We start from the raw sequence: 16,528 nt of genomic DNA, 5'->3' as shown, positions 1-16,528 counted from the left end.
GATAATTGTCCTGTGCTAATTACAGAGAAACGCTCCAACAGGTGTGGAACCCTGCACCTGGGGACAGAGGTGTGTGTATGTGTGTGTGGGTGTGTGTGTGAGAGAGTATGAGAGAGAAAGAGTAAGAGAGAGAGAAAAGGAGAAAGAGAAGATAGTTCTCCCTGTATGTCTATTTACATCCAGAATGTATGCACATATCAATTCAGCTGAATGTGTAGCTACTGGTGTGATGTATGTGTGTGTGTGTCGGTGTGCATATATGAATGTGTGAGTGTGTGTCACACACAGACTAATGACCAAACCTTAGTCATGACACACATTCAAACTCAGACAGGGATCAGAGAGGTTAACTGTAGAGCATATAAACTGGACACAATATTACACAATCAGCACAGTGCAGTTACTCTCCCCTCCAGATCTATTTTCCATACATCTGGGTTAAATTACTGGAAAGTACAAATTTACACACACAGACACACATTCTCACTCACTCTCACTCATACACCGCATTGAATTTCAAATGAGAGAGATTACAAAGTCACTTATTGATCAATTTAACCACATGGGCCTCTTAGAGATGATTCACAAGCTATAACTGACTTGAAGCAATAACATCGCGTGCATGTTTTTTGATAACAGCCGAGTAAGACAGAGACAGGACCCCAGTTAGAATTGGAGACGGTGACGATGATGTAAGTCCTTTCTCTCACAGGACTGTTTTTGGGCTTTTTACCATAAAAGCATTGAGCCAAAGTTGTTGACCGGAAGAACGGAAGAGGTTTGGCTACCAGCCAAAGCATTATAGGAAAAAACACGCACAACCTCTTGAGATTTGAGCTAAATACCACTTCATTAAGTTGTGGGAATTTGAGGATGCTCCAAAACTGAAGAAGAAAGATAAATTGACAGACTACTTTTTCCACTCTCACTAGGCTATTATGGGGAAGTAGGCTACTTTGTTTATTTAGAAATTCGGCATGAGTCTACTGAGTGACAACAAACCGTTAGGTTACTTACAGTAACATGGTTTATGAGACGCTCGCAAGCCGTCACACAAACAGATGTTACTTACACCACACGCTCTGACATCACTCGTCTGCTGCCCGTCCACGAAAACCGCACACTAATTTCACGTAAACGAGCTACTGGCCATTTTATGAGACCAACTATCGGATATGGCGTATTAATGAAATAAAGAAACACACTGATTAGACTGCACACAGCCAGTTCAGCATGTGTCATCACCGCACAGAGAGGAAATGAAAAATCTTACCCATTGCATTGGAGTCATTCTCTCTGACCCCTCAGACAGTTCACCTTGGCACAGCCAGGCATCATCGAGTGTGGTCGTCATCTGCTTCCTAAGCCACGGAAGCACCATCGTGCGTATGTTATGTCTATGTTGGAATAACCTATTAATCACACAGGAAATATGATATTTCGGAAATCAGGTTGATTGACAGGGACCCCCGCTAATTCCCTAGTCTAGTAACTGTTGAGTCATCATTCCAGGGGTTGACTGAGTGCTGCGTCGCCACCTTGTGGTCCTTTCATTCTGGCACCCCGGGTAAAAAATGAGTCGGGACATTCACCTTTCCAGAACCTGTCTAGCTGTTGAGTTGTGTGGTACAATCAAAGTAAAAAACCAAACAAGGACAAAACAGCCATAACAAAGGAAACACTATGGACAGATCATAGGGTACCAACAGTTGATTTATAATATCAGCACAGTCAGTTAGAAATAAAAATACACATGGTAAAACAGTTTCCTTCATAGTGTTAGTGTTTACTTTGGTATACAATCTAATGTTCTGTGACAATACACATTTACTATATTCTTTATATGATAATATCTGTGAGCATCCATCCATCCAGTATAAAGCTGACCTACAGGGATATCTTTTACATAATAACATAGTCATACCATCATTTATGCTTCATTTTGCAGGACTTTCCTTTTTCAGGCAACCTCTGCATTTCAGGCAATGTGTTACAAAATAAAGAGTGTTTAGAGAACAGTAAAATAAGAGTTGTATTGTCTTACAGTTAGATAACTATTACATTGTGTTATGACTTTCTTTTGACAGTTGCCATTCCTCACACCAGTTGCCATTCCTCACACCAGTTGCCATTCCTCACACCAGTTGCCATTCCTCACACCAGTTGCCATTCCTCACACCAGTTGCCATTCCTCACACCAGTTGCCATTCCTCACACCAGTTGCCATTCCTCACACCAGTTGCCATTCCTCACACCAGTTGCCATTCCTCACACCAGTTGCCACTCCTCACACCAGTTGCCATTCCTATCCATTGCATCTGTCTTACGACAGGGGGTTCAATATAGTGTTAATATCAAAGTTGCCTGAGATGGATGAGATTGCCCCTAGATACTGATCAAGGGTCAGTTTTGTGTCTTTCCCCCTTCATGGTTAAGGCGGATGGTGAACTGATCCTAAAACTGTGCCTAAGGGTAGCTTCTACCCAGAGATGAACTTTCCAGAGCTCACAGCCTGGTCCTCTGATTGGCTGGCAGCTCATCCTGGTCGAGTCCCCACAGGAAGTTGCGCAGGCGTGTCACTTCCTTTTGTAGCTCGGGGCTGGGGATTGGCTGCGAGAGGTCCAGCTGAGGCGTCTCATTTGGCAGGATGAGAGGGGGGTGGTCCAGGAAACTTTCGAAGATGTCTTGGACAGAAAAGCATGAACAGATATTTAGTGGTCTGAGATTCTTAGGAATAAATCATACCCCTTCTATACATGTGTACTTACAATGTTCGGAATGTCTCAGGGCTGAATCCTGACTTGAGATCACAAACATTTTTTAATTGACATAAATGCATAATTTACATGAACATTCTATCTATCTCAAGTTTGAAGTTGTATCTAATGTTGTGTTCATAACCAAGTTGGAAGTTGTGAAGTCATAAATACCAGTTAGATGCATTCACATACTTTAAACTCATTGAGAAACACCGATTGGCTAATGGCCAACAAGCTTCATCAACCAAATCAAATCAAATTTTAGTCACATGCGCCAAATACAACAGGTAGACCTTACAGTGAAATGCTTACTTACGAGACCTTAACCAACAGTGCAGTTTAAAAAATATATGGATAAGAATAAGACATAAAAGTAACAAGTAATTAAAGAGCAGCAGTATAAAAATAACAATATATAAAGGGAGGTGCCGGTACAGAGTCAAATCAAATCAAATCAAATCAAATTGTATTTGTCACATACACATGGTTAGCAGATGTTAATGCGAGTGTAGCGAAATGCTTGTGCTTCTAGTTCCGACAATGCAGTGATAACCAACAAGTAATCTAACTAACAATTCCAAAACTACTGTCTTATACACAGTGTAAGGGGATAAGGAATATGTACATAAGGATATATGAATGAGTGATGGTACAGAGCAGCATACAGTAGATGGTATCGAGTACAGTATATACATATGAGATGAGTGTGTAGACAAAGTAAACAAAGTGGCATAGTTAAAGTGGCTAGTGATACATGTATTACATAAGGATGCAGTCGATGATGTAGAGTACAGTATATACATATGCATATGAGATGAATAATGTAGGGTAAGTAACATTCAATGTGCGGGTCAATGTGCGGGGGCACCGGTTAGTCGAGGTAGTATGTACATGTAGATAGAGTTATTAAAGTGACTATGCATAGATGACAACAGAGTAGCAGTGGTGTGGAGAGGGGGGAGGCAATACAAATAGTCTAGGTAGCCATTTGATTAGATGTTCAGGAGTCTTATGGCTTGGGGGTAGAAGCTGTTTAGAAGCCTCTTGGACCTAGACTTGGTGCTCTGGTACCGCTTGCCATGTGATAGCACTAGGGTGGCTGGAGTCTTTGACAATTTGTAGGGCCTTCCTCTGACACCGCCTGATATAGAGGTCCTAGATGGCAGGAAGCTTGGCCCCAGTGATGTACTGGGCTGTTCGCACTAACCTCTGTCGTGCCTTGTGGTCGGAGGCCGAGCAGTTGCCATACCAGGCTGTTGATGGTGCAGCTGTAGAACCTTTTGAGGATCCCATGCCAAATCTTTTCAGTCTCCTGAGGGGGAATAGGTTTTGTCGTGCCCTCTTCACAACTGTCTTGGTGTGCTTGGATCATGTTAGTTTGTTGGTGATGTGGACACCAAAGAACTTGAAGCTCTCAACCTGCTCCACTGCAGCCCCGTCGATGAGAATGGAGGCGTGTTCGGCCCTCTTTTTCCTGTAGTCCACAATCATCTCATTTGTCTTGATCACGTTGAGGGAGAGGTTGTTGTCCTGGCACCATACGGCCAGGTCTCTGACTTCCTCCCTATAGGTTGTCTCGTTGTTGTCGGTGATCAGGCCTACCACTGTTGTGTCATCGGCAAATTTAATGATGGTGTTGAAGTCGTGCCTGGTAGTGCAGTCATGAGTGAACAAGGAGTACAGGAGGGGGCTGAGCACGCACCCCTGAGGGGCCCCTGTGTTGAGGATCAGCGTTGTGGATGTGTTGTTACCTACCCTTACCACCTGGGGGCGGCCCGTCCGGAAGTCTAGGATCCAGTTGCAGAGGGGGGGTTCAGTCCCAGGGTTCTTAGCTTGTTGATGAGCATTGAGGGCACTATGGTGTTGAACGCTGAACTGTAGTCAACGAATAGCATTCTCACATAGGTGTTCCTTTTGTCCAGGTGGGAAAGAGCAGTGTTGAGTGCAATAGAGACTGCATCATCTGTGGATCTGTTGGGGCGGTATGCAAATTGGAGTGGGTCTAGGGTCTAGCCAAGAGGCTTCTAACCATAATCTAAAATTATAGCCATCATGCTTGTAATCAAATTATAGTTTTCAAAAACCATATTAATAGATTGCTATTTATAATAAATGTTTTGTTGTTACATTTATCTACCGAAAATGCTGTTATCGAAGTCTATTCCTTAGTAGGTGATGTCAGAGATCAGCATGTGGGAGAAGTCGGAGCTCAGGGATGACAGACGAGTTTCCCACTAGTAATTACTAGTTGGAGGACAGTTCACATGGATTTATTCCCAGTCGTATATGGTAAATACTACCTTCACACTTGGTTATGAATGCAGCATTAGCTCCTACATAATGACCTTCCAGGACTCCCAACTCCTCCCCTCTCGTGTCTTACCTCCACTGAGATCCGTCCCAGGGGGAGGGGCCCAGGAGGTTGGTGGGGCTCTGGCCGGTCCCAGCTTGTAATTGGTCAGCAGATGGTGCAGCTGGGTGGGGCTTAGCAAGGCATGGTCCTCCTGTAGGCTGGCCCAGGATGACTGGCAGAGGAGAGACAAGAGAACAACCAATGAGCAACAAAACAGAGAAGGAGGAAAAGTGGACAATATCAGCAATGTCTACAACAGATGGGATGCCAAATCTAAAATCTACCCCTAGCCCCTTGTCACCTCTAGATGACCCCTTATATCTGAATATAACTAAATGGGTGTGAACAAATTAATGGAAAAACGTGTATATCTGGCTTCCTAGAGCGGTTATCATGCAGTTTATACCTATCTGATCCAATCAGCTTTAGGAGAAGGCATCAGGAAGTGTCTAGAGGTAGGGGCTAGGGGTGGATGTGTGATAAGCCAAATAGGTTTAGAGGAAGAACAACACAACAACAAAAACAATGAGACCAAAACATGATTCTTTATCCAGAATGTTTTGATTTGGGTCATTATCTTGCTAAATCGACTGATTGTTAACTGGCTAAACCAGCATTATTTATACCTGGATGAGGCGGGTCTTAGGGACGCACAGGAAATTGACTGTGACGGACAGCTTCTTCAGGAACTCAGAGGCGATATCTCCAAGTCCCGCGCCCTGCAGCCAGTCCAGAACCAGGTCCAGGTTTGTACGGATCTGGACCGCTCTAGACCAGGAGAACAGACCATCTGAGAGAGGGAGGGAGAGAGGGTGGAGGAGACAGAAAGAGAGAGAGAAGAGGAAGAAGAGACAGAAAGAGAGAGAGAAGAGGAAGAAGAGACAGAAAGAGAGGGAGTGTGTGTGTGTGTTAGTGCACATCTGAACCAGGGTTGGAAAGTTCAAGTTATTTCAGAGCCGCACCCAGATTCTCTGTCTCACTGTGCTTGGTAGCGCTCATCCCCTTACAACCTCTGCACTAAATGGTTTGTGCACAAACAATGGCTTGTGTAGCGGAAAGCAATTTCTGCATGTGTAATGTGGAATCCACTTAGCTCATGACTGCAGCTTCCTCAGACCATCCCCTGACCTTGGACCCCAGTATTACCCCTGCCCTCTCACCTCTCTCCAGCAGTGTGTTGAGCAGGGAGGTGTTGGTGAAGAAGAAGAGGTAGCCGAAGGTTTGGGAGGTGAGTGGGGGGGAGAGGCAGGCCTCCCGGGACAGCATCAGGGAGCAGCGGTACACCTCCACCAGCCCAGCCACCGTAGGGGGGAGGGAGGACACGTCTTCCCCCCCTCCCTCCCCCCACCACCCTCACCCCCATCCATCTCCCTACCCTCATCTCTCTCCTTCTCTTTCTCCGGGCTGGAGAAAGGGTTGTTGTCCAGGAGAGCTGGCAGGAGGGAGTATAGCGTCTGACAGAGACAGAGTGATAGAGAGAGAGAGAGAGGAATTCATGTATTGATCGGGATATAATTATGTACGGTAACTTGATTGTGTCTTGAGTGTGAGGTAACTCAACCTCCCTCACCTTTGTGAGGTGGTACACGCACTGCTGGAAGGTGTGCATTATCACGTCATCAAGCTGCGCCAGGGCCTCGGAGCAGGTGTCCAGGTCAGCTGACAACACCGGGTCACCAGGAGCTGAGGGTAAATATATATGCATTAACTTCTAACTACTGTCATATAACTACTATTATTGCAGAACAATCCAAAATATATTTAACTTCTCAATGACGAAACTAACTCTTGTTTTGACTACTGTGGGACTAAATGATGATAGCAGGAATGTCACACAGGAAGAGGAAGACAGAAAGATACAACAGCCATGTGATGTCAAAAAGAGTGATAAGGTTGATATTACAAAATGCTTTTATTGTAGAAAGAAGCTTTTTGGCAGATGATCGATGGTGATCTGCATTGATCAAGAGGAAACAGACTCTTATGACACAGGTGTCTCACCCTCAAACTCCCAGTCTCTCTCCATGGCCTCAGCTTTGACCTGGAAGAAGTTGAGGAGCTCTGTGGCATTGGACATCCAGAACATCAGAGGTCGAAGGTCAGAGGACAGCTTCTGAGCACTGGGCGCACTCAGTTCAACCTCCTGCTCTGTGGAACTGGACCGACCAGACCAGAACAGAACACACAGTGTTATAGAAGTTGTTGTCACTATCTATCTCAAGGAGTTACAGCAAGTCCTTGATCTATTTTAATGAGCATGCAGTGACTGGGTTCAGTAACACTTTATTTGCATAGTCCATCTGCAGATGCTCTACAGACTATCAGTAACATTTCAACAAACTGTCTACTAACCCTAACCTAATCCTCAATTTAACCATTATCCTAGCCCTTGTTCTAAACTTAACCCTAACCTTAGCATGCAGTTACTTATCAACAGATAGTTTGCTGATAATAGGACCATATGTAGAGCATCTACAGAAGGACAATCCAGACTATCCAAATAAAGTGTGACCCAGGGTCCCACTACATCTGATTTCATCTGTTAACTGCTATTCACTTGGGATAACATCTGCCAAATAAACATTCATATTAATAGATATTTGTGTACAGTATTAGTTTATCAGTATCATATACAGTTTATACTTTGTGTAAACGTCACATATTTTAATCATGAATCCTTGCATAATGCTAAATAGTATCTGCATGTTCATCACATTATTTACAGAGACACAAGCTGGACAATCACTTCTCTTGATTCCCCCTAATACAGCCCTAAGGGAAGTTCCAAACACAGGAAACAGCTGAAATATGACGTTGAGCAGAAATGATCTTACTTTTGCGTGGGATGCTTATCCCCAAATTCCTTAATGTTGTCCTGTAAAAGAGTTGGAGAGGGAAGAGAGGACATGAGAGGAGAGACACGTCTCGGCTTAGTGGCAGAGGTGGAGAAGGGGGGATTACAAAGTCTGGACAGGCCACCAGGACAATTACAACACAGTTTCCAGAAGGAAGTGACATCAGCTTATCCCCAGTTCTGTTCATCTATAGTGACAGGCATCTGTCTGTCTGAATGAATCCCTGTTCACAGTCTACAGGGTTTCAGAGAAAGACGTGTCAGTCTGGGGCTGGCTTTATAGCACTTTACAACACTATTTTATCTGGTGTGGATCTTTCTGTGTCAGTCTTGACTGAGCTATGGCTAGTTAGCGTTATTACAACTGAGATGATCCTAGACAGTTTTTCAAATGAACTCACCCAAACGATCCCTTTGATCTGATTGGCTGCTTTCAGCAGCAACTGAGGCGTGAGGGCGGGATCCAGGTGTTTGGAGGCATGGTCAATCATGATTGACAGGAGAAAGGCTGGGGCTAAAGGCCCGCCCTCTGAGTCTGGAGAGGAGTTCTTAGAGATTACCTCCTGATGGAGAAAGAGTGAGAAACAGTGGCTTTAATTTATGGTCTTGTTTCAGCTCATATCAACCAAGAAAGTAATATATGTGGTAACAATGGATACTTTAAGTTTCAGGTACCTCCCCCCACTTATATAACACAGTTCTCTAATCTGTAGCAGACAGGTAGCAGACACAGTGGTGTAACTAACAGACACAGGGGTCTTTCTTCTCTCACCTGTAGCAGAGCGTCAGCGTGGCGGGGCTGGAACCGCAGCACAGCCTCAGTGGAACCCAGGTACTGCCTCAACGCTTCCTGTCTGTCCACCAATCCCGAGAGGCAGCAGGTGGAGGGAACGTCGGCTTGCCAAGGCAGCGCCAATGCCAGCGGAGGGGCCGGGGTCACGCGGGGGTCACGATAAAGGAAGAGAAAATGACCTCCTATGCCAATCACGTCCCCAGGTTTAAGCCCCGCCTCCCGGTAGAGAGCTTCTCCGTTGTGTGTGACAGATCCTCCTCTGAAGGGACGCATCAGAGCTGGGGGGAGAGAGAAAATGGTTGATTAACTAGTAACACTATAATTGAAGTTCTGCTCATAAACTGCTTATAAAAAATGTATGACAGGTTTCTAACCATATATAAGGGGGTATCAAGAAGTGTCTAGTGGGAGGATCTCTAGAGGTTGATTGTGGACAGGGAAATACTGTAAAATCAGGTTGGATAGATGTAAGCACATATGGAAAAGGCTCCCTATTTTGCAGGCACATTTCTGTTTGTTGAGGTCTGCAAACATCACAGGAGTAGGGCCAGGATTTAGGACTAGGGTTGTTTGTGGACCAGGCCTACCTTGCCCAGGGGGAGCGTCGGGTACGGCTGAGTCTCTCCTGACCAACAGGTGCCTGGCCAGCATGTCTGGAGCAGAGAGGAACGTTTCCACCTTCAGAGGCCTCTTCCCCTTCCTCTCCCTTTCTCTGTCCTTCTCTCTCTCTCTCATCGTTGGCTTCCGCCCAAAAACGTGTGTGTGCCCTGCCATGATGTACAAAACAAAGTCCTGTAGAAAACACAGAAAACACACACAGAGGAGAACGGAAGAAGGAAATAAAGAAAGAAAGAGAGAAGGGAGTTTGTTATCATCTGAAGGACATGGTTATGATAAGGGGACATCTTGGAGATCTTAAGTTGTGCGGAGGTCAGGAGATAAGGTATGAAGTGTGTCACAGTTTGCTACAATGAAGACCTGTGTGAGGTCACTGTGAGAGATGGAGTGATGTACACAGTGGGGTTGTGTGTGTCTACAAAGGTATTGTGTTGCTGTGAGTCTGTTTTGTGCTCAGGGTTGAATGGGAAAGGCTGGGGAAGGGTTGGAAACAGTGATGGTATGTGGCGATTAGGGGAATGCAGGTATGATGTCATGTTCAGGGTGTGTGTGTATGATCATCTGGGAGGCGCAGGTCTAACCTTGCTCTGGTCGTAGCCCTGCAGCAACAAGAAGTAGGGTCGGTCTGTGGGCGGGAGGATCAGGCTCTGTGACATCACTTCCAGGTCGCAGGCTGAGTAGTCTTTCTCCTCCTCCACTGCTTTGTCTGCTTTGTTCCTTCGCTCCACCTCGTCTCTGACCTTTGACCTCATCGTCTAAAACAGAGGGAGGAATCTTTATGGTCAGACTGCTGCACTGCTGAGATTAGGTGGGGTTGACCTGTTTCTATCATGTTGCAATATGTGTTGAAACGCATCCTCACCTCTCCGTGCTCCAATGGAGCTATCATGCTCACAATGTTCTTCCTGTCCTGAAGTCCTGCACTGTTGTTAGGGTGGTTTCCGGAGCGACGGGGGTCATTGCCGATGTGGTTTCCTTGGCGACGCCTCAGGCTGAGGTTCATGTCGCTGATGCTCCTCCTGAGTTCCGAGTTCCGTCCTCGATGACCTCGCTCGCCCTCCTCAGCCCCGCCCCCCGACTGTATGCGGCTCCGCCTCCAACGTACACCTGTCACCACGACAACCAGACATATCATTAAAAACAAAGAAACTACACTTTTCACTGGATGACTGTAAGAAACCCCAGATGTAAGAGCTGGTCATCTAGAGACTCTATATTGTCCTTTTACCTGTGTGGTTCTCCCCTTCCCTCTCTCGCTCCTTCTCTTTCTCCCTCTCCTCTCTTTCGTAGTCGTCCCGTCTCTGGATCTCAAAGCGGCGTTCAAACCCATCCTTGGGCCGCCACATGTCCACCAATAGCAGTGGGCATTCCCATTCAGCCACGCCCCTACGACACTCTGTCTCCCATTGGAAGGCTCCATCTGGTTGCTGGATGGGCTTTCCAATGACATCACACAACAGGAAGTCTTCCGGGCTGTGTTTCTGCAGGGCTAGGAGAGGGAGGCAGGCTAATTTTTTCCCTATGAATATGACTTGCATAAAGTGGACATTATTGCTCAATTGAGGTGTTCACAGCTGTGGTTTATTTACTGGAACAATTCTGGCTAGGTGCCTGACTTCATGGTGCAATGAAATGTGTCAACAAGGAATATGAAAACCAGGAAGCCACTGGCCCTTTCTCTACAGTTACTGTCATTTTCTGTCCTTCATAGGCTACATACTGAAAGTCCCAAAGCATTTGGCTATAATAGTTATTGTGTGGTAATCATACAATAATCTAATCCCATGTTTATCTGTACTTTCACGCCTCTCTTACATGAATCCCTGTAGTGTACTCGATCTGTACTCTCTCTCTCTCTTTCTGCCTCTTACCTGCATCGTCCGTCTCCTCCCTCTCTCTCTTTCTGCCTCTTACCTGCATCGTCCATCTCCTCCCTCTCTCTCTTTCTGCCTCTTACCTGCATCGTCCATCTCCTCCCTCTCTCTCTTTCTGCCTCTTACCTGCATCGTCCGTCTCCTCCCTCTTTCTCTTTCTGCCTCTTACCTGCATCGTCCGTCTCCTCCCTCTCTCTCTCCGTATAGCGGGTGATGACCTGGGCGATGAGCTGTTTGGCTGTAGAGTGGGCGGTGGCCAGCAAAGAGCGGTAGTTAGCCCCACTAGACAGAGCATCCCCATAGATCTTGATGAGGCCTGGGGCTGTGGAGGAGGCAGGGGGCAGGTAGTGGTGGGAGGAAGGGGCAGCAGAGTGGGCCCACACCTCCCTCTCCTTCTCCCCTATGGCCTTGTCTCGGTCACTGTTGGAGCGCCCCCTCAGGAAGAGGTGGGAAAGACGCTTGGTGCGGGACTGGGGCCCGGCGGGACGGGGCCGGAGGAAGGCCGGAGAGGGAGAGGGGGATGGGGGAGCGAGGGAGGGGGTGGAGATGGAGAGGGAAGATGGGGCCTCGTGGAGGGACGCTGCGTCAGAGCTGGTGGTGGACCTAGTGAGGGAGAAGGAGAGGAGGGGGAAAGAAAGAGAGGGGAAGTCAGCTGTGAGTTATGGTTGACAGAACTGAACATAGACAATATTAACTGCTAGAAAACGGTCACAAGATTCAAGGAACACTGCATGACATGTAACACATGACCATACAATCAAATTAGTCCATAACGAACTGCTGTCTTGGTTAATTTATTGTATGCAAAAACATGTCACACACTTAACTTGAATGTGGCTGGAGATATAGTGAGGAGGACTGAAGGATAAACAAACTGAATACAGAACAAACTGAAAAGACAGCGAGTCAGCAGACCGACAGGCAGACAGACCGAAAAGACCGATGGAGTTAAGAGACCTGGGATAATGTGTGATTAGTTGAGACAGATGCGTTAGTGCTGGACTAGAACAAAATCGTTCAGAATCAACATTGGACTAAGTGACATTGAGGTACTGTACATACATTTGAAGTTGGAAGTTTACATACACTTAGGTTGGAGTCATTAAAACTTGTTTTCAACCACTCCACAAATTTCTTGTTAACAAACTATAGTTTTGGCAAGTCAGTTAGGACTACTTTGTGCATGAGACAAGTCATTTTTCCAACAATTGTTTACAGACAGATTATTTCACTTATAATTCACTGTATCACAATTCCAGTGGGTCAGAAGTTTACATACACTAGGTTGACTGTGCCTTTAAAAAGCTTGGAAAAGTCCAGAAAATTTTGTCATGGCTTTAGAAGCTTCTGATAGGCTAATTGACATAATTTGAGTCAATTGGAGGTGTACCTGTGGATGTATTTCAAGGCCTACCTTCAAACTCAATACATTTTTGCTTGACATCATGGGACAAGCAACAGAAATCAGCAAAGACTTCAGAAAATATATTGTAGATCTCCACAAGTCTGGTTCATCCTTGGGAGCAATTTCCAAATGCCTGAAGGTACCACATTCATCTGTACAAACAATAGAACGCAAGTATAAACACCATGGGACCATGCAGCCGTCATACCACTCTGGAAGGCGACGCGTTCTGTCTCCTAGAGATGAACGTACTTTGGTGCAAAAAGTGCAAATCAATCCCAGAACAACAGCAAAGGACCTTGTGAAGATGCTGGAGGAAACAGGTACAAAAGTATCTATATCCACAGCAAAATTAGTACTATATAACCTGAAAGGCTATATAGTACACCATCCCATCCCAACCATGAAGCACGGGGGTGGCAGCATCATGTTGTGGGGGTGTTTGCTGCTGGAGAGACTGGTACACTTCATAAAATAGGTGGCATCATGAGGCAGGAAAATGATGTGGATATATTGAAGCAACATCTCAAGGCAGGAAAATGATGTGGATATATTGAAGCAACATCTCCAGACATCAGTCAGGAAGTCAAAGCTTGGTCAAAAATGGGTCTTCCAAATGGACAATGACCCCAAGCATACTTCCAAAGTTGTGGCAAAATGGCTAAAGGACAACAAAGTCAAGGTATTGGAGTGGCCATCACAAGCCCTGATCTCAATCCCATAGAAAATTTGTGGGCAAAACTGAAAAAGCGTGTGCGAGCAAGGAGGCCTACAAACCTGACTCAGTTACACCAGCTCTGTCAGGAGGAATGGGCCAAAATTCACCCGACTTATTGTGGGAAGCTTGTGGAAGGCTACCTGAAACGTTTGGCCCAAGTTAACAATTTAAAGGCAATGCTACCAAATACTAATTGAGTGTATGTAAAATTCTGACCCACTGGGAATGTGATGAAAGAAATAAAAGCTGAAATAAATCATCCTCTCTACTATTATTCTGACATTTCACATTCTTAATATAAAGTGGTGATCCTAACTGACCTAAGACAGGGGATTTGTACTATGATTAAATGTCAGGAATTGTGAAAAGCTGAGTTCAAATGTATTTGGCTAAGGAGTATGTAAACTTCCAACTTCAACTGTAGGTAGCAGAGAGACTGACTTGACAGAGACAGCGCTGGGCCAGCGGCCCCCCAGCTTGGCAAAGTGTTTCCTGGGAGAGTTGATCCACAGACCCACAGGGAAATGGAGCTTCCTGAAGCGAGGACTGTCAGTCCCCTCCATCTGATCCATCTGAGAACCAACGAGAGAGAGAGATAAAGGTATTGTGTAATGTGAGAACTCAAAGAACACAGATCAAATGTTCATCATCTTTGAGTTAATTCATTTAGATGTGTGTGGACTATACTGCTTTACATTCTATTCACGTGGGCCTGAAACAGGCCCTTGATATATTTGGACATAAATCAAAGGTTGAATTATCAGGGGGAGGAAGACATCTTCCTCCAAACAACCCAACTAGGGGTATGTAATCCTTAAATTGTCAAATAATGAATAGTTTAAGGTCATCATCATGAATAGTTTGAGATCCTCCGGATCCTTGTAGAATTGTTCATTGCTACACACCAAAGCAATTTGGCTGTGGAAGTGATTGTTGCCCCCCATTGTTACAAAACTTATTATAATAATTCAAATGGTAGATAGGTTACACCTGGCTCAAATCATCTCAAATTCTTACGTTACAGCACTGTAAATGACATCTTTGTCACAAAGGTACTCTAAATTGAATGTGTGTCATTCCTCCTTATCCAAACAGGAAGTGTATTGTACAGGCCTCAGATCCAGTTGTCATGTTGAAAGGGAAATCCCCACTCTTTAGGTCAATACATGTCTGTCCCTCTGCCTACAACTAGGAGTAGAATGAAATCACCCTTAGACACTGACCTAAGGTCAGTCTGAAGTTTTCACTTGAATGTAGAGTTTGGGGAGGGAAAACTGATACTAAGATCTGTGCTTAGGGGCAGCTTCAATCCTTCTAAAATGATGTGTCAAACTGAAAAATTAAAGTAGAGCGGTTCAAATTTGAACCCAACTAATCTATTTTTTATTTTATTCTACTTTCTATAATGCAATGTGGCAAAAGAAACAGCAAGAACATATCAGCAACATTTTACGGTGGAAAATTATCAACATTATGATCTCTAGCTTATCATGGATGACAGCTCAAATGTAAAAAAATGTCATGGAAAAGTAACGAACCAATGCAACACAATAGGCCCTCTACAATAAAAGCGTTTTGAAAGTACTTACCGAGAAAGACGGCAGTTCCCTCTTCGTATAAGTATTTTATTAGTCCTTCTCAACAGAAAAAAACAAAATGGTTAAAAACAACTTAGTATTTTCCTTTTTCCCCAAGACAAAAACTCCATTTTCAAAACGTCTATCTGTGATACCACAGGTATCTCTCTTTCTCTCGAACACGTTCTCTTCATCAATATAGCCTCTTTAAAATCAGAACATATTTTTCTCCACTCTCTCTTTTTCTTTGTGTTTTCTGTCTGTCTTCTAGGTAATGGTGGTAAGGGCTCCTTCTCTCTCTTTCTCTGCCTCTGTAGGTCTATAGATAGAGAAACAGGCCCATTGTTCTAAGTGACAGAATTTCCTTCCTTCATGCTGGACAACACCTATATCCTGAGAGAGAGAGAGAGAGAGAGAGAGAGAGAGAGAGAGAGAGAGAGAGAGAGAGAGAGAGAGAGAGAGAGAGAGAGAGAGAGAGAGAGAGAGAGAGAGAGAGAGAGAGAGAGAGAGAGAGAGAGAGAGAGAGAGAGAGAGAGAGAGAGAGAGAGAGAGAGAGAGAGAGAGAGAGAGAGAGAGAGAGAGAGAGAGAGAGAGAGAGAGAGAGAGAGAGAGAGAGAGAGAGAGAGAGAGAGAGAGAGAGAGAGAGAGAGAGAGAGAGAGAGAGAGAGAGAGAGAGAGAGAGAGAGAGAGAGAGAGAGAGAGAGAGAGAGAGAGAGAGAGAGAGAGAGAGAGAGAGAGAGAGAGAGAGAGAGAGAGAGAGAGGAAATGGGGAGATTATTTTGTGATGCACACACTTGCTGGCCCCTTGTACCCTCCCTGGACACACTGTATATACTGTACATACACACTATAAAGAGATAAGACTAGGAATAGAGAATGGGGGAGGGGTTAATCCAGCATTCCCCTGTCTCCCCCAAGCACACATGCACACTGGTCGGATTCCGTTAGACCATTGTCTTTGTCATTAGGGTGCTTTGGAGCGCTGGGGTTGGGTACGGAGAAGATGGGGTGAGGGTGGAGGACGGGGCGGGGACTGGGGGGGCAGTGAGAATCTGTGATTAATTTGGACAACTAATTACTTTAACACAGCCACTGAGAGAAAAGGAGTTTATGCTCCCAGCTTAAAAATGATAGCAGTCAGTCAGAACGTATACCCTTTGTCTAGTTGTCCACAGGAATGTTGCTTTTAAAGTGTAGTCCAGAGTTCAGATCTTTGATTGCCCAAGAAATTACATTGTAGTGCATCAAGAAACAGGCCTATAATGTTTTCTAGAAAAGGACATACTTTGAGCAGCAGGTTTTTGCTGAAAAGTGGAAGAAGGAAACAGTGAGACAGGAAGTCAGAGAAAGAGGGACACCTGTGGCCTCTGACCTTGTCTACAACAGGAAGATGGTGATAGGAAAAGAGAGGACAGGCAGGGAGAGAGGGGGAGCAAGAACAGGAGAAAGAGAGAAAGTTACATTGGATTCATCATAATATCTGAACCAGTTGGCTAAGGCTACTATAATATCATATACAGTGCCTTGCGAAAGTATTCGGCCCCCTTGAACTTTGCGACCTTTTGCCACATTTCAGG

The 16,528-nt window shown here is 45.1% G+C and overlaps 1 protein-coding gene across 1 annotated transcript; it reads right to left on the bottom strand.

Annotated features, from left to right (window-relative positions):
- Positions 1-1,695: 1,695 nt before the first annotated feature.
- Positions 1,696-15,288, bottom strand: rasip1 (Ras interacting protein 1). Its single transcript, XM_052494945.1, is given in 17 exon segments — positions 1,696-2,684; positions 5,143-5,284; positions 5,739-5,902; positions 6,273-6,444; positions 6,447-6,566; positions 6,683-6,795; positions 7,114-7,268; positions 7,947-7,987; positions 8,368-8,529; positions 8,739-9,037; positions 9,347-9,551; positions 9,959-10,132; positions 10,240-10,484; positions 10,606-10,866; positions 11,421-11,854; positions 13,816-13,946; positions 14,964-15,288. Coding segments are annotated over 16 exon segments (2,997 nt in total). The 5' UTR covers positions 14,964-15,288; the 3' UTR covers positions 1,696-2,505.
- Positions 15,289-16,528: the final 1,240 nt, after the last annotated feature.

The sequence above is a fragment of the Oncorhynchus keta genome, chromosome 34 (assembly GCF_023373465.1).
Source record: "Oncorhynchus keta strain PuntledgeMale-10-30-2019 chromosome 34, Oket_V2, whole genome shotgun sequence".
NCBI lineage: Eukaryota > Metazoa > Chordata > Actinopteri > Salmoniformes > Salmonidae > Oncorhynchus > Oncorhynchus keta.
The sequence above is the reverse complement of the archived record's forward strand: the minus strand, read 5'-3'. Positions and strand labels throughout refer to the sequence as shown.